At 37.1% G+C, this 21403-nt stretch overlaps 1 protein-coding gene across 2 annotated transcripts; it reads right to left on the bottom strand.

Annotated features, from left to right (window-relative positions):
• Positions 1-1077: 1077 nt before the first annotated feature.
• On the bottom strand, positions 1078-8912 carry LOC122244684 (uncharacterized). Of its 2 annotated transcripts, none has more exons than XM_043002651.2 (3): positions 8739-8912; positions 3967-4176; positions 1078-3440 (listed from the first exon to the last, which is right to left on the bottom strand). In XM_043002651.2, the coding sequence occupies exons 1-3, from the start codon at positions 8739-8741 to the stop codon at positions 3225-3227; spliced, it is 429 nt and encodes a 142-aa protein (XP_042858585.1). In that variant the 5' UTR covers positions 8742-8912; the 3' UTR covers positions 1078-3224. The 2 variants fall into 2 exon arrangements, with proteins under 2 accessions (XP_042858585.1, XP_042858586.1); XM_043002652.2 differs by lacking the exon at positions 8739-8912 and adding an exon at positions 8506-8644.
• Positions 8913-21403: the final 12491 nt, after the last annotated feature.

Here is a 21403-nt window from a genome sequence, read left to right as displayed (position 1 = left end):
ATGTTACATAATAGCTACCAAAAAATACCCTTGGCTTGCAAGGTTGAAGCTAGATCATTATAAGATAAGCAAGAAAAGACCTCCAATCCAAGAGTAATTACATTTTCCTGGAAGTTAATGTTTATAAAAGTAAAAAGAAAAACACAGCTAAATCGCTTAACAAATCAGGTAAAGAGAACTTGAACAGATGTTTGTGCAAAGCAGTGTGTGCATATTTAGTCACCTAACATTAAGTACTAAAGAAATAGGTTGTGCTCTGTTTCTTTAAACAATAACTCTTATCATTATAATTACTAATATGATCATAATGAAAATTAACATTAGATGATTCACAAATGAAAGTTTACTAAGCATGCTAGCAATATATGGAAAAAGTTTCAATTAAAGTTAAATTACTAGGAAAATATGTATCATTGATAAATATCTTTTGTATCATTATAAAGATGAAAAATGGTCTTTCAGTTTCTATATTCCTATGCACATGAAAGGACAAATTACGTAACTGTTCCTGAAAAAGTTCTTGCAATTCTTTTCTTTTTCTTAAAATGATTTTATTTTACTTTTTTCCAACATAGCTCAATGAATGTATACAAGCTAAATCATTTCGATAGTGTTATTCAGTCTATCTCTTCTCATCACAAATGTTTTTTGATCTAATGAGAACAAGAGAGGGCAGAGACAGGGGGGGGAGAAAGAAAGAAAGAAGGAAGGAAGGAAGGGAGGGAGGGAGAGAGAAGGAAGGAAGGAAGGAAGGAAGGAAGGAAGGAAGGGAGGGAGGAAGGGAGGGAGGGAGGGGGGGGGGAGAGAGAGAGAGAGAGAGAGAGAGAGAGAGAGAGGGAGAGAGAGAGAGAGAGAGAGAGAGAGAGAGAGAGAGAGAGAGAGAGAGAGAGAGAGAGAGAGAGAGAGAGAGAGAGAGAGAGAGAGAGAGAGAGAGAGAGAGATAGATAGAAAGAGGGAGCGAGAAAGTGTGTGTGATTCAGTTCTAGTGTTTATAGCAATGTTCAAAACTGTTTTTTGTTTTGTTTTTAGTATATGCCACTGGGAAATGTTTAGTAAGGAAAATAAAATTTTATGCAATAGTAATCAATCAATAATTAATAATCAATGATAATAATAACAAAGGTCATAACCAATAACAACTATATTAACAGTAATGCTAATGATAACAATAAAAAAATAAAAACTTAGAGAAGAGTAAATAAATAAGTAAATTACAAAGAAAAGGTTTATTCAAATGATGTAAAATTTACCCTCTGTATTAAGGGATCTGCAAGTTAATAAAAAAAAAAAGCAGAAAAAAAACCCACATTTTACATATCTAACAAAAAGGTAACATGTATAAACATTGTAAATACATTGTGTAAAATGGTGTCAATAAATGATTTTGGTCATGTTTCATGATCAGGATCCCAAATTACATAACGGCAGCTGCCAATATAACATGTAACTAAAATAAAAACACTTATTTGGGCCTTGGACTTAACCTGACTTATAGAATCTTGGTTACTAAAATTATGGCAATTTGGTCAACTTTGAAGAAAATATACAGGAAAATACATTTTATATAATCACAAAATTGGAAATTATTTACTTTATTTACATTTTGGTACTTAAAATCTATAACTCAACTTAAATTTTTACTTTTGTTTTTCTACAAATGCAGATTATAAATATTATCAAATCTGTCTGGTAAATATGTTAAAGGTTAAGCACTGTTAAATGAATAACTGAAATAAAATGTAAAACCTTTTGTCTCGGTAACTTTAGCATATCAATCTATTTTTCAATAATGTGCAATGTATATCTATAACTGATATTCCTATTTACAGATGTGGACCCTTCATCAAAATTTTGAAAACAAACTATGTATAGCAATATCAGTCACTTCTCATTACATCAATTAACACAAACCTGCTGATTTAAAGATAATTTTCTGCGTCATTTAGGTACATATACACATTACATTTGTCAGATAGTAGTACTTTTTCTGGAAAGGCACAAACATTTCATCCAGATTGTACACTGCCTGTTCTATTGTCTTAATAATTAGATGTTTGCATAGCCTTATGGTCAGAAACTGTACTGCTAAGGAACTCTACTTTCATTTTCCTTTGCATCATCATGTTCTGCCAAACTTTCAATTTACAGATTGTGCTCAAGGTGCCAAGACCAGAACCAAATACAGAAATACATGCAAGTACTTGGCTCTGTAGAATGAATGACATTTAACCTCTTTGTCTCCATTATGCTTATCAAATAATTATTTATAAAATCTTACCAACTCTCTTTTAGTAGTATAATCTAACTATCAATGAAATTCCAAAACCTAATGCTGCAGCTTGTGTTCTTTTTTGTGTTTGTTTATTTGATATTTGCATGTTCAAATTTTGTAAAGAGTACTCTATAAGGTGGTCATGGCTAAATTACCATGGCATGAGAGATAGTACAGAAATAGGCATTCTAATTGAGGGTGCCTACCTCAATACCTGATTCTGAAATGATAACATTGCATCAAACTGAGGAAGTTCTATTTTCATCATGCTACATCATCAAAGGTGGTAAGAGCCATATGACGACAATATATTTTTTCATCTAGTTAATGTTTCCTCTAGTTTTCTTCTGCAAACTAAATATCACAGGAACAATATTGAAGTTACAAACACCAAGGTATATTCCTAAAATGCTTCTATAACATACTATACTGCATGCAGTAAATATGCAACTTTTAAAAATTATACAATTAATGTACTGATTGAGCTACTTAAAGTTACAACACAATTTTTCAAATAACAGCTTTAGATATACAAGTCCTTCCATTAGCTGATGACAAAAATTACACCTCTCAAAACTATTGTGAAGAATATAAATGATTAATTCAGTGAACACTACTAAAAGAGGAGCAGCTAATCCTGTGCCCAAGGAGACAAGCAAGCTGTACACCAAATACCTATTCAAGCCTACAATAGTACAGGATGACTTGTAAAAGAATGAAAGCAAACCTATAATATATGATAATGCTGATTTCTAACTAGCTAGCTATGAGGTGAACAAGGAATTCATTCTGGAAAATCTACAAAGACTGGCCAGATCTCCAACAACACTCACACAACTGCAAAACTGTGCCTAATGATGCACCTTTGATTTCACTTTGATATCAGACAAGAAGCGTGAAAGAGGTGAGAAGAAATAGCTTCATAATATAGACAAGATTAATTATTCCTCTATCAAGTGTTTTCATCGCAATTAAGTAAGACAAGAATACTCAAGGAGCAGTTGTCACAGGCTACAACTACTTCCTTCTCTGTTGAATTTCTAGCATCCTGTGCAGCCAGTGTGTAGTGTCCCCCACACCTACAATGATGTAAGTAGACACCTTCTTCACGGTCTCGTTCCAGGTCCTCTAAAAACAGTTCTTCACTCACTGGAAATTCTTGATACAACTGCAAAAGATAAACATGATTATCATAAATCAATGAATCTTTATAAAGAGAACATGAAACAAGAATAAATCCTACATGACTCAAAGCAATCTTTTAAGTCTATATAAAACAGGTAAATCCTTTTCAAAATATAGCCTCCCCCAATTTTTTTTTCTAGTTCATGGCTGAAATTTTCATCTAAATACCCACACCTGGACTGAGCTTTAGAAATCCAAAACATTAATCCAATACCAAATATATTAGCTGTGAACAAAACTAAGATATTAGGAAAAGAGAAGTACCTATGAATCTTATGAAAAGCAATACACAAATTACAGAATACAAAAATTACTGACTAACTGCATTAAATTCTTTAAAATGCCCCAACAGTGGCAATACCAACTTGTGTAAAGAAAAAAAGGAAAGAAAAGAAAAGAAAAGAAAAGAAAAAGAAAGAAAGAAAAGGAATCCATCTTTGTGACCATAGTTCACAATGTGTACAGTTAAAGATTTATATGCTGTGTATTTGAAAAAATATAAAATATACCTTTTCTCTCTTAAGCTGATCATCATATTCACGTCTCTTCTGAGAGTCTCCAAGCACATGCCATGCTTCCGTGACCTGCACAAATTTTTCCTTGGCACCTTCAACTGCAGATTTATCTGGGTGAAATTGCCGTGCCAACTCCTGGTACTGCTGGCGGATCTCAGTCTCACTGGCATCTTGACTAACACCAAGGACATCGTACAAAGTCATCTGAAACAATGTTTTTGAAAGTTAGCAGTTCTTATGGACATCTCCATTACTTTAATAATACACAAAAAATACATTTCTAATCTTCATCTAGATCTTAAAAGGATAGACTGGTGTGATGTGAGTAAATATTAATTCCATTGCAAGATAAAAAGGGCTAATGTTACAATGACTGTTTGGCTGAAAACTCTTCCAATCTGTCAATATTTACATGTCACCATATTACACTTGTAATATTTGAGTGTTCAGACATTCATAGCCCTCCACCAAATATGAGTGAAGTGTGAGCCAGTGGAATTGCAGACCATGATGCAGAGACTATGTTGAGCTTGAAAAGCTGCTGAGTTGTATTTAGTCTATTAGCCTACACCAGACTCTATGACATTATTTCAAATTAGATCAAAACATATACAAATAATTTGATAATAAAGATATCTACTTAAACCTGGCTTAGAGCTAAATACATACTGGTCAATGATCACAATTAACTCTTATTTATTCATTTTACATTTCTCCTTTTCACAATACAAGAACCATATTAGCTCATTATTATCTTTATACTTAGTGTGATAGAAGTATTGTCGTTTCATGGGATGACAAAAAGCAACTTAACTTTTTTTGTATTTGTACTGTCATAAATGAATACAAAAAATATAACCATACACAAAGAAGTTAACATGAAGAGGTAGGGAAGAGCTTATGACTGAATGCCACAGTAAAAGGCATCCCTTCTAGCACAGGGGTACACTGTAGACAATGGGCATGGTTTGAGTCACCTTCCTCCTCCTCTTCTGCCTGCACATCCTTCATAATTGGTACCTTAGAGTAGGAGGTCAGCCATCACTCTTTAAAGATAATGCTTGCTAGAGACTGTGGATTGGTGCCATTCAAGGCTCTCTCTCCTGCTGGTGCTAAGAGAAAGTGGTGCCATCTAGGTTTTAGTTAACCCATCCCCGACGGGGGAATTCTAGCCCTGAATGTCCAAATGCCGGGGCGTTCGAATTATTAGGCCTAAATCAATTGATGTGTGTGGGTTAAACCCATTTTGCTTAACCCAAAACAGGGGATAGATTCGCTTGCCCAGTCTCCAGGATGGGTTTTATTTCAGACCGAGGTAGCTTTACACAACATACTTTGACTTTTCCCCACTCTCTTTCAGTCACTCATTGTAAAACTAGAGCTGTTTTTGTGTTTTTATTGTGTTTAGAGACATATATATGTCATATGACAAGCTCTATCAATGCTGCAGTTGACTCAAATTATAGCATATGATTCATAGCAGCTCATTATTTTCTATATTCTCAGTGTGATACAAGTATTATGTTTTATGGGAGGACAAAAGGCAACTTTATTTTTTTGTATTTGTGTACTGTCATGAACGAATATGAAACATATAACCATCTACAATGAAGATAACATGAAGGGGTAGGGAAGAGGAAGGAAACCTGTGCTTATCCTTATTGTGAGTACCACAATAAAATGCATCTCTATTGGTACAGAAGTACATTTTGGACACTGAACATGGTTTGAGTCACCTTCCTCTTCTCGTTCTGCTTGCACATCCTTCATTGGTGGTACTTTAAAGCAAGAGGTCGGTAACTTGCTGTGTACCACCACTTTATAAAGAGTAGATGGGTGCCATTCAAGGCTCTCTTTCTTACTGGTGTTAGATGAAAGTAGTGCCATCTAGGTTTTGGATGTTTGGTTTGCTTAACCCATTTGCATCAAATGACGTGCTATCACGTCATGGGAATATATCGCTCCTGCGAGACAACTACCAATCGCGTTATGATCTCTCCCACTAAATACATGTTTTATATATTTACGTATGCATATACTCATTGCACTTGCAAAAAGCGCTTCTCAGCATCCCGTAAAATCGGGTGGGTGTAGATTGCTCTGAGAAACATAGCATGGTATTGCGCCGGGAGAGATCTAGCACTTGGAGGCTGCGTGCACTTATTATCTTCACAGAGGGAGCAGCATCAAGCAAATAATTGGCCTGGCATGAATGGCTTAATATTACAGTAATTATAGTAATTATGCAATTGTCATCATCACTCATTCCTTACTCATTGCACAACAAAATAGCATAGTCATCCAAAATCCCTGAACGTCATGTATTGCATGACGCCCATTGCTAGGCCAAAGCTTCTGCATCATGTATGTCATGACACCCATCCACAATGGGTTAATATTATGGCAATAATTTATGATTGTAATTATCATCATCACTCACAGTACAATAAAGAAACAGTGATCCAAAATCCCCCAACATCTTGTATGTCACGATGCCCATCATCAGGCAAAAACTTCTGCACCATGTATGTCATGACCCCTATCCGCAATGGGTTAACTGCCATGTGGTACTTGTGCTACATTTCAAACTTACAGTAATCACCAAATGAACCACCAATGGGATATCAATGATTTATCTTTATTTTTGTTAAGTCCCATAATCCATCTATAAAAAAGATAAAACAAAAGTGCTGCCACAGCACTGAATGTAAATGGTGCTACCAGGGAGTTCTAGTGATGCTCAATGGCAGTTAACGTGTTAACTGCTCTATCCTTACACAATACTTCATTGAAAATCTTCACTTAAACTTTAGTAAATGTTTAGAATACATCTGAGCTTTAAGCACTAGCCTTGCACTGATTGGTGTGGCTTTTAGGCCAACAACCCTTATCCATAAACAGTTCAATAAGTTACAGGTTGTTGATGTCCCTCACAATTTATCATGATATAAGCTCTATCTTGCTAGAATAGATGTGGCAATGGTCTGAGGAACATTGCCAGTCAAATATTATTCAAATAATCATTTCAATGACTTATTGCCAATCATAACATGGATATTGTGCACAGCATTTTTAAAACAGAGGGTTGCTCTGTAGCTGTCTAGTGTGCATTAGTCTGCTGGATGTAAAATTAACCTTAAGATGTAAATTGTCCATTCTTATTGAGTAAAAAGACAGATATTGGGTGTCTCTAGAATTATGGTATACTTTGGCAAATGCACCAAACCTGGAATGCATTTGTGAAAGATTAACCAATACTAGGCAAGGCCAGGTTAAGTGAAGTTCTGAGATTTGAACAACCCAAATAGCTGGTTCTCTTACTGTGAGTCAATATAAAGGTGGGGTAAGTAAAGCCTCTAAGCTTGAATATTGAGTTTCATTGCCCCCCTCTTACCAATAGATAATTTTATTAAATTTGACTAGAGTTTCATGCTTTGATTCTGCTGATTCATATGAAAACTCAATGGATACATTGTGGCCATTAATCCCTTCTTTACCAATAATTTGCAAAAATGACTACATCCCTAAAATGACCATATCAAGGGATCTGCAACTGTTGAACATGCATACATTCTCAAATGAATGGTAGCTAATGGGATTTGGGAATGCTCAGCAAGGCCTGTTTTTATTACCTGTTGATGGCAATAGGTCAAGTCAACAAAGTTGGTGATGAAGTTTGACGTCATGACAGTCTTGAGCTTCCACCATTGGTATTCTGGTTATTTTGAGCCGTAAAACCATTTTCTTTTCTTATGGGAAACCAAATTATATCTTGCAATGAGAGAGATGGTGTCTAGATTTTAAAATCTCATGATTGCAACTTGTGTATCCAATTTCACAAGAATGTTCTTCATCACAAGATAAATGATCATAGAATCTATGTATTCAGGTCTATCTTGTCATTGATACAAAGTATATCACACAGTGAACAGTCTGGATGTGGTCATAATATGTACACAATACCTCTCATATAATACAAGGGGGAACTGTCAAGTGGTGCAGCAGAGCAATGCTTTGCTACATTCTGGGGACCCGGTTGGAATATAGGGGGCAGGGGGGGGGACTGAAAACATCCTGGTCTTCTGCAAAATACTGGGCTTCAGGTGCAAGGAAATTGTCCATAACTATGGACTACCACAGAACTGGCTAAATGTTCTAGATTCATAATAATACAAGAAATGTGTATAGCCAATAAAAGTGAAGTCCTTGTTTCTATTAGACAAATTTTCATGCTTTACATTTTTAAAAATTGTTTCAATCATCACCTGTTGGAAAGGTAAATGACTGAATTTTTCTTGCATTATCCAATTCTATGTTCTATGAAGAATTTACATTTATGGCTGGGGGTTAAAACATGTTCAGTTTGCTACAAATTCTATGCAAACTTTGCAACTAAATTGGACTTTTCCACTTGAAAGTACAGCTGCTGGGGTTCCACTCTTTGTCCTACAAAATAATGAATTCTTACAATAAATAATTGTTTTATATAAACAGTTCTAAGATGGTGTTATCGCCTGACAAATGAGAACAAACCTCAACTGGCCCAACAGTCCCCACAGACGGGCCAAAAGACCACAAAAGGCACAGACAGTCCTGCACCCCGCAGCCGTTACCCTTCCCGCCTTGGCCGTGCCCTGCTCCTCTCCCCCTTTCCACCTCCGGGATTTATTCAGCCTCTCTCGCTCGCACCTTTCAGGCTCCTTCCCAGTACTTCCGGTTACTGTCACTGCAACGGGAAGACAGAGGGGAATCATCGAGAATATTACCATATAAGAAGTGTCTGCAGGATTCCCCGCCGCGTCCCCGTTCACAGATGAGTCAAGCGATGAGTGATGAGTTTAATGAGCGCCGAGTCAAGCGAGGGCTGAGGAAAGTGAGTGTCGTTCCTTCTCGTTCCGAAGTCGTTTGTTTACGTCTCTGCCATCACAGCACTGTTGCCACGCCGTCTCACGTGCAACCTCTGCGCCCGCCGCATTTCTCGGATTATTAATGGCGGTTTATCGTACCGTTGGTTGTGATATTATGCAAATAGTCGCTGCATAAATTTGGAAAGTTTTTCATCGGATTTGATTTTTTCTATATTATGCTTTTGATGGATCTATTTTTGGTTCTGGGTATGGTATTACTGTACGGAAGAGGCGATTTTCTTTGAGAATGTCGGAATAACTGAAATATTTTACACCGATGAAAACTCATGCAATTTGAAGATGATTTACAATGGACGTTCATTCTGTCGCGGTGAGTCATCTTACACGCAAACTTTGCAAACTGACGAATAAAAAACACACAACACTTAAAAAATCAGTTGAGTGAATAGCGTGATTTGAAACAGGAATAATATTTTTACAAGAAAATTAACTTTCAATCGTTGTTCTGTTTAACATAGATACCACATACACTAATGAAGTAAAACACAATAATTCAAAACAAACCAACGTATTGATAAACAAACATATAAACATAGCATACCCCGACTTGAATATAAATAAAATAAACAAAATCACATTCACACTAAAACAAGGACTGAGGCACCTACACCCATAGCATATTAAACGCACAAACACGGATACAAACACAATTCCACACACACAAACATAGGGCCGAATAGATGGGAACGCGGGGGGGGGGGGTGAAAGGGTAACATCATATCTTAAAGTCATAGGAGCCCTGATATTTTAGAAAGGTTTGTATGTATTGAAGACTGGCACTTACGTTTTACAAGAACCTAACATAGCTTTATATATTCGTAATTCCTAGTTTAAAACGGGGTGACTCTAGGAAAGGGAAGAGCGCTCGAAAGAAAAGAAACCCCCTGATAATGTTCCTCGTCTATCCTCCTACAATATTGATCCTAAGAATCTGAACTGGTCCACTTTCACCAGTCTCTCTCTATCATTTGCCACATTTCTGCCTGTATCTTCATAGTTGTCTTCCCTGCATTGAGTGGCCATCTATTGTGTCTTTTCTTTGCTGATCGTTAGGCCATACTCTTCTAGTTATTCTCTCCGGTGCGGCGACTTATTGCAGATCAGTGTCATCTTGGAAGGGTGCGGTCCATCGTGCTTCCTTCCTCAATTTCCCTATTGTTACATCCATTTATATAATAAATGACAAGGACTTGAAGCTGATCCTTCCTGCAGTCCAACCTTGATCCCGAATTCTTCCCCCGTCTGGGCGCGCATCTTACGCTGCCCTGAGTTCCTCATACATAGTTCATAACCAGTCTCACAGGGGTTTCTGGCACTCCCTTCTGCCTTCGGCTCCACCATATGTTCCCACGCGGCTATATGCCTTTCACGAGTCAATAAATTTCTTATTGCTTCGTCATCAAGACCATTATTGCAAATATTGCATATTTCATCGTAAATCCAGACTTTCTTAAATCTTCATGATTCATCCCTTTTTTTAATTACTTTCTTCCAGATTTTAAATGCATTGGCGAGTAGTTTGATTTCTCTATAGTTTTTACAACGCAGGATATCCCCCTTTCCTTTGAAGATTGACATCAACACGCTTTATTCCTCAGGTATCTCTCCAGCAAGCAGTATGATGCACACCGTTTGGATACCTCTTTCTCCTCAGGCTTCACATTTCTATTGGGATATCGTCGGTAGCGGTTGCTTTACTCTTCCTCGTGTCTTCCGTTGCCCTTTTCACTTCTGACTCTTTAATCTCCGACTCAATTTCTTGATTTCCTCCGATCTCCTTATTCTCCCTTGGTTTCCCGTTTAAAACAGCCACCAGTATCTCCTTCCCCCACTCTGCCCTAGGGTAAAAATTAATAATTTGTGTGAAAACCAGTTTTACTAGGTGGGATGCAGGAAGGGAGGATAGGTTTATGAAGTTCTAGTGGGCGTGAGATAGAATAAGGTTTCGTTGGCAGGGGGACACGAGTGGCTGTGTGGGCAGAGGGCAGAGTGTGGGAAGGAGATACATGGTGGCTGTTCTTAAACGGGGAAACCCCAAGGGAGCCCACTAAGGAGATCGGAGGAAATCAAGAAATTGAGTCGGAGATTAAAGAGTCAGAAGTGAAAAGGGCAACGGAAGACACGAGGAAGAGTAAAGCAACCGCTACCGACGATATCCCAATAGAAATGTGAAGCCTGAGGAGAAAGGTATCCAACAGGGGGGGGTGCATCTACTGTTTGGCTGGAGAGATCCCTGAGGATTAAAGCGTGTTGATGTCAATCTTAAAGGAAAGGGGGGATATCTGCGTTGTAAAAAACTATAGAAAAAACAAATACTCGCCCAATGCATTTAAATTGGGAAGAAAGTAATTAAAAAAAAAGGATGACCATAAAAGATTTAAGAAAGTAGGATTTACGAGAAATATGAATATTTGCAAATAATGGTCTTGATGACGAGCAATAGGAAATTTATTGACTCGGAAAGGCATATGGGCCCGCGGGGGAAAATTTTGGTGGAGCCGCGGCGAGGGAGTGCCAAAAACCCCCTGGGAGATGGTTATGAACTATGTTGAGGAACTCAGGGCAGCTAAGTTTGCGCGCCCAGAGGGGGAAGAATTCGGGACCCAAGGTTGGACTGCAGGAAGGATCAGCTTCAAGTCCTTGTCATTTATAATATAAAATGGGATGTAAACAATGGGGAAAAATTGAGAAGGAAGCACGAGGGACCGCACCCTTCAGATGACATGATCTGCAATAAGTCGCCGCACCGGAGAGAATAACTAGAAGAGTAGGGCCCAAAACGATCAGCAAAGAAAAAACACATAGTGGCCACTCAATGCAGAGAAGAAAAACTATGAAGAAAAGGCAGAAATGTGGCAAATGAAAGAGAGGACGGGTTTGAAAGTGGACCATTTCAGATTCTTAGGATCAATATTGTAGGAGGATAGACGAGGAACATTTCAGGGGTTTCTTTTCTTTCGAGCGTCTTCCTTTCTAGAGTCACCCCGTTTTAAACTGGAATTACGAAAATATTAAAGAAAGTAGGTTCTTGTAAAACGTAAGTGCCAGTCTTCAATACATACAAACCTTTCTAAAATATCAGGGCTCCTATGACTTTAAGATATGATGTTACCCTTTCCCCCCCCCCCCCCCGCGTTCCCATCTATTCGGCCCTATGTTTGTGTGTGTGGAATTGTGTTTGTATCCGTGTTTGTGCGTTTAATATGCTATGGGTGTAGGTGCCTCAGTCCTTGTTTTAGTGTGAATGTGATTTTGTTTATTTTATTTATATTCAATTTTGGGGGGATGCTATGTTTTTATGTTTGTTTAATCAATACGTTGGTTTGTTTTGAATTATTGTGTTTTACTTCATTAGTGTATGTGGTATTTTGTTAAACACAGAACACGATTGACAGTTAATTTTCTTGTAAAAATTTTTATTCCTGTTTCAAATCACGCTATTCACCTCAACTGTATTTTTAAGTGTGTGGGTTTTTAATCGTCCCGGGTTTTCAAAGTTTGCGTGTAAGATGATCACCGCGACCGAATGACCCTCATTGGGAAAACATCTCAATGGGAGAGAATTGCATGAGTTTTCATCGGGGTAAAATAATTTTAGTTATTCCGACCTTCTCAAAGAAAATCGCCCTTTTTTTTCCGTGCAGTAATACATACCTAGAACCAAAAATTGATCCATCAAAAAAAATAATATAATAAAAAACAAAAATTTGATGAAAACTTTCCAAATTTAAGCCCGCGACTATTTGCATAAAATCCCAACCCCCCGGTACGATAAACGCCTTTTAAAAATCGGAAATGCGCGGGGGCGAGGTTGCAGTGAGACGGCGTGGCAAAAAGTGCTGTGATGGCAGAGACGTAAACAAACGACTTCGGAACGAGAAGGAAAGACCACTCCCTTTCCTCAGCCCTCGCTTTGGGCTCGGGGGCTCATAAACTCATTTCCTCATCGCTTGACGCATCTGTGAACGGGGGACGCGGCGGGGAATCCTGAGACACTTCTTATATGGTAATATTCTCGTTTATTCCCCTCTGTTTTTCCCTTTGCATGACGTAACCGGAAGTTCTGGAAGGGACCCTGAAAGGTGGGGAGCGAGAGAGGCCCTGTAAACCCCGGGGGGGAAAGGGGAGAGGGCAGGGCACGGCCCAGGCGGGAAGGGTAAAGGCTGCGGGGGAGGACTGTCTGTCCTTTTGTGGCATTGGCCCGTCTTAGGGGCTGTTGGGCCAGTTGAGTTTGTTCTCATTTGTCAGGCGAAAACCCCATCTTAAAAGGGGGTTATTATAAACCCAATTATTTATTGTAAGAATTCATTATTTTGTAGGAAAAGAGTGGAACCCCGCAGCTGTATTTTCAAGTGGAAAAAGTCCAATTTAGTTGCAAAGTTTGCATAAAATTTTGTAGAAAAACTGAACATGTTTTAACCCCAGCCAAAAATGTAAATTCTTCATAGAACATAGAATTGGATAATGCAAGAAAAAATCAGTCTTTTACCTTTCCAACAGGTGATGATTGAAAAAATTTTTTAAAAAAAATGTAAAGCATGAAAATTTGTCAAATTAGAAACAAGGACTTCACTTTTATTGGCTATACACATTTCTTGTTTATTATGAACAAAGAACATTTGGGCCAGTTCTGTGGTAGCCATAGTTATGGAAAATTTCCTTGCACCTGAAGCCAGTATTTTGCAGAAGACCAGGATGTTTTCAGTCCCCCCCCTGCCCCCTATTTCCAACCGGGTCCCAAGAATGTAGCAATGCATTGCTCTGCTGCACCACTTGACAGTTCCCCTTGTATTATATGGGGTATTGTGTCCTATTATGACCCATCAGATGTTCACTGTGTGATATACTTTGTATCAATGACAAGATGGGACCTGAATACATTGATTTATGATCATTTTTTCTTGTGATGAAGAAAAATTCTTGAAAAATTGGTTACACAAGTTGCAATCATGAGATTTTAAAATCTAGACACCTCTCTCTCATTGAAAGATATAATTTGGTTTCATAAGAAAAGAAAATTTGGTTTTCGGCTCAAAATAACCAGAATACCAATGGTGGAAGCTCAAGACTGTCATGACGTCAAATTTCATCACCAACTTTGTTGACTTGCCCTTTGCCTCAACAGGTAATAAAAACAGGCCTTGCTGAGCATTCCCAAATCCCATTAGCTCCATTCATTTAATGTATGCATGTTCAACGTTGCAGACCCCTTGATATGGTCATTTAGGGATGTAGCATTTTTGCAAATTATTGGTAAAGAAGGGATTAATGGCCAAATGTATCCATTGGGTTTTCATATGAATCAGCAGAATCAAAGCATGAAACTTAGTCAAATTTAATAAAAATTATCTATTTGGGAAGAGGGGGGCAATGAAACTCAATATTCAAGCTTAGAGGCTTACTTACCCCACCTTTATATTGACTCCCGTAAGAGAACCAGCTATTTGGGTTGGGTTTAAATCTCGAACTTCACTTTAAAACCCGGCCTTGCCTAGTATTGGTTAAAATTTTTACAAATGCATTCCCGGTTGGGGGCATTGCCAAAGTATACCTAATTCTAGAGACCCAATATCTGTCTTTTTACTCAATAAAAATGGACAATTTTTCATCTTAAGGTTAATTTTTTCATCCAGCAGATAATGCACACTAGACAGCTACAGAGCAACCCTTGTTTTAAAAATGCTGTGCACAATATCCCTGTTATGATTGGCAATAAGTCATGAAATGAAATTTTTTGAATTTAAAATTTGACTGGCAATGTTCCTCAGACCAATGCCACATCAAATTTTAGCAAAATAGTGCTTATATTTATGATAAATTGTGAGGGCATCAAAACCTGTTTAAATTTTTTGAAAGTTTATGGATAAGGGTTGTTGGCCTAAAAGCCACACCAATCAGTGCAAGGCTAGTGCTTAAAGCTCAGATGTATTCTAAACATTTACTAAAGTTTAAGTGAAGATTTTCAATGAAGTATTGTGTAAGGATAGAGCAGTTAACACGTTAACTGCCATTGAGCATCACTAGAACTCCCTCGTAGCACCATTTACATTCAGTGCTGTGACAGCACTTTTGTTTTATCTTTTTTATAGATGGATTATGGGACTTAAAAAAAATAAAGATAAATCATTGATATCCCATTGGTGGTACATTTGGTAATTACTTTAAGTTTGAAATGTAGCACAAGTACCACATGACAGTTAACCCATTGCGAATAGGGGTCATGACATACATGGTGCAGGAGTTTTTGCCTGATGATGGGCATCGTGACATACAAGACGTTGGGGGATTTTGGATCACTGTTTCTTAACCCTCACAGGACGGGTGGTACAGCATGTGTACCGCGCATTCAAAAGCCCAGTTGCCGGGCGGCACAGTATTGTGCCAGCCATTCCCCTTGATAAGGCCTAATAATTCGAAAGCCCCCCCCCCCCCCCGGCATTTGGACATTCAAGGCTAGAATTTCCCTCCGTCGGGAATTGGGTAATTGTACTGTGAGTAAATGATGAAAATTACAATCAAAATTTTATTGCCATAATATTAAACCCATTGTGGATGGGTGTCATGACATACGTGATGCAGAAGCTTTGGCCTAGCAATGGGCGTCATGCAATACATGACGTTCAGGGATTTTGGATGACTATGCTATTTTGTTATGCAATGAGTAAGGAATGAGTGATGATGACAATTGCATAATTACTATTACTTTTATTATTAAGCCATTCATGCCGGGCCCAAATTATTTGCTTGTGTGCTCCCTCTGTGAAGATAAAAAGTGCACGCAGCCTCAAGTGCTAAAAACCCCCCCCCCCAGCGAAATACCATGCTATGTTTCCAGGCAACCCACCCCCCCGATTTTACGGGACCCCCCCCCCCTTAATAAGGGGCCTTTTTGCAAGTGCAATGAGTATATGCAAAACGTACATATATAAAACATGTTTTAGTGGGAGAGATCAAAACCCGCATTGGTAGTTGTCGTGCGGGGAAGCGTAATCCCAATGACGGTTTAGCACTTCATTTGATGCAAAGGGGTTAAGAAAAACCAAACGTCAAAACCTAGTGGCACTACTTTCATCTAACACCAGAAAGAAAGAGAGCCTTGGAATGGCACCCATCTCCTTTTTTTAAAAAAGTGGTGGTACACGCAAGTTACCGCCCTCTTGCTTTAAGTACCCCCAATGAAGGATGTGCAAGCAAAACGAGAAGGGAAGGTGATCAAAACCATGTTCAGTGCCCAAAAATTGTATTCTGTCCCAATAGAGAGCATTTTATTGTGGTACTCACAAAAAAGGATACCCACAGGTTTCCTTCCTTTTCCCCTCCCCTTCATGTTATTTCATTGTGTGGTTATATGTTTCATATTCGTTCAGCAGTCCAAAAATCCCCAAAAAAAAAATTTGCTTTGTCCTCCCATAAAACATAATACTTCTATCACACTGAGAATATAGAATCCCATAAAACATAATACTTCTATCACACTGAGAATATAGAAAATATTGAGCTGCTATGAATCATATGCTATAATTTGAGTCAACTGCAGCATTGATAGAGCTTGTCATATGACATATAGGGTCTTTTAAACAAAATAAAACACAAAACAGCTCTAGTTTTACAATGAGTGATGAAAGAGAGTGGGGAAAAAGTCAAGTATGTTGTGTAAAGTCCCTCGGTCTAAAATTAAAACCCATCCGGAGATGGGCAAGCGAATCTTCCCCTGTTTTGGGGTTAAGAAAAAAGGGTTTAACTAACCTAGATAGCCCCACTTTCTCTTACCCACACCCGGAGAGCGACCCTTGAATGGCACCAAATCCACGTCTCTAGCAAGAACTATTTTTTAAAGAGTGGGGCTGCCCTCTCCCAAGGTACCAATTATGAAGGATGGCAGGCAGAAGAGGAGGGGGAAAGGGTTGACTCAAACCATGCCCATTGTCTACCTTTGTCCCCTGTGCTGAAGGGATGCCTTTTACTGTGGCATTCGTCAAAAAGCTCTTCCCTACCTCTTTAGGGTTTAATTCTTTGTAGTATGGTTATATTTTTTGTATTCATTTTTGACAGTACAAAAACGAAAAAAATTAAGTTGCTTTTTGTCATCCATTTAAACGACAAAACTTCTATCACACTAAGTATAAAGATAATAATGAGCTATATGGTTCTTGTATGTGGGAAAAAGGGAAATGTAAAATGAATAAATAAGAGTTAAATTTTGATCATTGACCAGTCATGTATTTAGCTCTAAGCCAGGTTTAAGGGAGATATCTTTATTATCAAATTATTTGTATAGTTGATCTAATTTGAAATAATGTCAAGAGTTTTTGGTGTAGGCTATAGACTAAATACAACTCAGCAGCTTTTCAAGCTCACATAGTTTGCCCTCCGGTCTGCAATTCCACTGGCTCCACTTCACTCATATTGGTGGGGGTATGAATGTCTGAACACTCAATATTAAAAGTGTAAAATGGTGGGCATGTAAATATTGACAGATTGGAAGAGTTTTCAGCCAAAAGTCATTGTAACATTAGCCCTTTTTTCTTGCAATGGAAAATTTAAAATTTATCACATCAACAGTCATCCTTTTAAGATTAGATGAAGATTAGAAATGTATTTTTTGTGTATTATTAAGGTAAAGGAGATGTCCATAAGAACTGCTAACTTTCAAAACCCCTTGTTTCAGATGAAATTTGTACGAAGTCCTTTGGGGTTAGTCAGATGCCAGTGGACTGGATCCCCCGCAGTACCAGGGGTTGGCACGGCAATTTCACCCAGATAAATCTGCAGTTGAAGGTGCCAAGGGAAAAATTTGTTTCAGGTCAGGAAGCATGGCATGGGCTTGGGGACTCTCAAGAGACGTGAAATGATGATCAGCTTAAGAGAGAAAAAAGGGATATTTTATATTTTTTCAAATACACAGATTTAAAAACTTTAACTGTACACATTGTGAAAAATGGTCACAAAATGGTTTTCCCTTTTTTTTTTTTTTCTTTTTCTTTCTTTTTTTTTCTTTCTTTTCCCTTTTCCTTTTTTTCCTTTTTCCCCAAGTTGGTATTGCCACTGTTGGGGCATTTTAAGAATTTAATGCGTTAGTCATTTTTTTGTATTCTGTAATTTGTGTATTTCTTTTCATAAGATTCATAGGTCTTCTCTTTTCCTAATTCTTAGTTTTGTTCACAGCTTATCTATTTGGTATTTGGAAATGTTTGGATTTCTAAAGCTCAGTCCAGGTGTGGGTATTTAGATGAAAATTTCAGCCATGAACTAGAAAAAAAAATTGGGGGAGGGCTATATTTGAAAAGGATTTACTGTTTTATATGATTAAAAGTTTTGCTTGGTATGTAGGATTTATTCTTGTTTCATGTTCTCTTTATAAAGATTAATGTTTTATGATAATCTGTTTATCTTTTGCAGTTGTACCAAAATTTTCCGTGAGTGAAAAACCTGTTTTGAGGACCTGGAACGGACGTGAAGGGGTGTCTCCTTACATCTTTGTAGGTGTGGGGGCCACTACACACTGGCTGCACAGGAAGCTGAAATTCAACAGAAAAAGGAAGTAGTTGTAGCCTGTGACAACTGCTTCCTTGAGTATTTTGTTTTAAACTTTAAATTCCCCCCCCCCCCCCCCCGATGAAAACACTTGATGAGGAATAAATAATCTTTTTCATATTATAAAAGCTATTTCTTCTCCCCTCTTTCCCCGCTTCTTGTTGATATCAAAGTGAAATCAACGGATGCATCATTAGGCACAGTTTTGCAGTTGTGTGAGTGTGTTGGAGATCTGGCCAGTCTTTGTAGATTTCCAGAATGATTCCTTTTTTCACCTCATAGCTAGCTAGTTAGAAATCGCATTAATCTATTATAGGTTGCTTTCATTCTTTTACAAGTCATCTGTACTATTGTGGCTTGAAAGGTATTTGGTGTACAGCTTGCTTGTCTCCTTGGCACGGATTAGCTGCTCCTCTTTTATTTATTGTTCACGAATTAATCATTTATATTTTCACAATAGTTTTTGAGAGGTGTAATTTTGTCATAGCTAATGGAAGGACTTGTATATCTAAAAGGTTATTTGAATAATTGTGTTGTACTTTAAGTAGCTCAATCAGTACCTTAATTGATAATTTTTAAAGTGCCATATTACTGCATGCGTATAGTATTTTTTATAGAAGCTTTTGGAATAATACCTTGGTGTTTGTAACTTCAAATATTGTTCCTGTGATAATTAGTTTGCGAGAAAACTAGAGGAAAAAATTTAAACTAGAGGGAAAAAATATTTTGGGTCGCATATGGCTCTTACCCACCTTTGATGATGTAGCATGGATGGAAAATAGAACTTCCTCAGTTTGATGCAATGTTATCATTTCAGAATCAGGTATTGGGAGGTAGGCATCCTCAATTGAATGCCTATTTCTGTACAATTTCATCCCCTGGAAATTTAGCCATGAACTATAGAGAAACTCTTTTTCAAAATTTAAAACCTGAAACATATCAAATAACCAAACACAAAAAAGCCCACAAGCTGCAGCATTAGGTTTTGGAAATTTCTTTGTAGTTCGATTATACTATAAAAGGAGAGTTGGTAAGATTTTATACATAAATTATTTGATAGTAATGGAGACAAAGGGGTTTTAAATGTCGTTCATTCTACAGAGCCAAGTATTGATGAATTTCTGTTTTTTGGTTCTGGTCTTGCACTTGAGCCCAATCTTTTTAAATTGAAAGTTTGGCAGAAAAATGATGATGCAAAGGAAAATGAACGTAGAGTTCCAAGCAGTACAGTTTCTGACCATAGGCATGCAAACATCTAATTATTAAGACAATGAACAGGCAGTGTACAATTGGTTTAAAGTTTGTGCCTTTCCAGAAAAGTTTCTACTATTGACAAATGTAATGTGTATATGTCCCCCCAAATGACGCAGAAAATTATCTTTAAATCGCAGGTTTGTGTTAATGGATGTAATGAGAAGTGAATTTATAATGCTATATAGTTTGTTTTCCCAAAATTTTTAGAAGGGTCCCCATCGGTAAATAAAGGAAAAATCAGTTTTATATTACATTGCCCCATTATTGAAAAATAGATTGTATGCTAAAGTTCCGAGACAAAAGGGTTTTTAAAATTTTTTTTCAGTTATTCATTTAACGTGTTAAACCCTGAAATATTTACCAGACAGTTTTTATAATTTTATAAAACTGTTTGTAGAAAAAACAAAAGTAAACAAATTTAAGTTGAATATAGATTTTAAGTCCAAAATGTAAAATAAAGTAAAAAATTCCAATTTTGTGGGTTTAATAAATGTATTTTCCTGTATATTTTCTTCAAAGTTGACCCCAAATTGCCATAATTTTAGTAACAAGATTTAAAGTCAGGTTTTAAATCCAAAAGGCCCAATATAAGTGTTTTTATTTTAGTTAATGGTATATTGGCAGCTGCCGTTATGTAATTTGGGATTTCCCGATCATGAAACATGCCCCCAAAAATTTATTGACACCATTTTACACAATGTTTTACAAAAGTTTAATACATGTTACCCTTTTTGTTAGATATGTAAAATGTGGGTTTTTTTTTGCTTTTTTTTTTTATTAACTGCGGGACCCCTTTTAATCCCAGAGGGTAAATTTTAATCATTTGAATAAACTTTTCTTTTGTATTTACTTTTTTTATTTACTCTTCTCTAAGTTTTATTTTTTTATTGTTTTTCATTAGCATTACTGTTAAATGTTGTTATTGGTTTTTGACCTTTGTTATTATTATAAATTGATTATTAATTATTGATTGATTACTATTGATAAAATTTTTTTTTCCTTATAACATTTCCCAGTGGATATACTAAAAAAAAAACCAAAAAAACAGTTTTAAAACATTGCTTATAAAATAGAATTTAAAATCACCCCACATTTCTCGCTCCCTCTTTCGATCTTTTCTCTCTTCTCTCTCTCTCCCTCTTTTCTCTCTCTTTTCTTTCTCTTTCTCTCTCTCTTTTTCTCTCTCTCTCTCTTCTTTTCTCTTCTCTCTCTCTCCCCCCCCCCCCCCCTCCTTCCCTCCCCCCTTCCCTTTCCCTTTCCCTTTCCCTTCCCTTTCCCTTCCCTTTCCCTTTTCTCTCCCTCACTCCCTTCCTCCTTCCTTCTTCTTTCTTTCTCCCCCCCTGTCTCTGCCTTCTTGTTCTCATTAGACCCAAAAAACTTTTGTGATGGAGAGTAGAATGAATAACACTATCGAATGATTTGCTTGTATACATTCATTGAGCTATGTTGGAAAAAAAAAAAAATTTAAATCTTTTAAAAAAAAGAAAGGAATTGCAAGAACTTTTTTCAGGAACAGTTACGTAATTTGTCCTTTCATTTGTTTAGGAATATAGAAATGAAAGACCATTTTTCATCTTTATACTGATAAAAAAGGGTATTTATAATGAACTTATTTTCCTAGTAATTTAACTTTATTGAAACTTTTTCCATATATTGCTAGCATGCTTAGTAACTTCATTTGTGAATCATCTAATTTGTTAATTTTCTTTATGATC

Source organism: Penaeus japonicus, unplaced genomic scaffold (genome assembly GCF_977035675.1).
Source record: "Penaeus japonicus unplaced genomic scaffold, GWHDUDI00000001_assembly GWHDUDI00000006, whole genome shotgun sequence".
Taxonomy (NCBI): Eukaryota; Metazoa; Arthropoda; class Malacostraca; order Decapoda; family Penaeidae; genus Penaeus; species Penaeus japonicus.
Note: the sequence above shows the minus strand (reverse complement) of the source record. Positions and strands in the feature narration are given on the sequence as shown.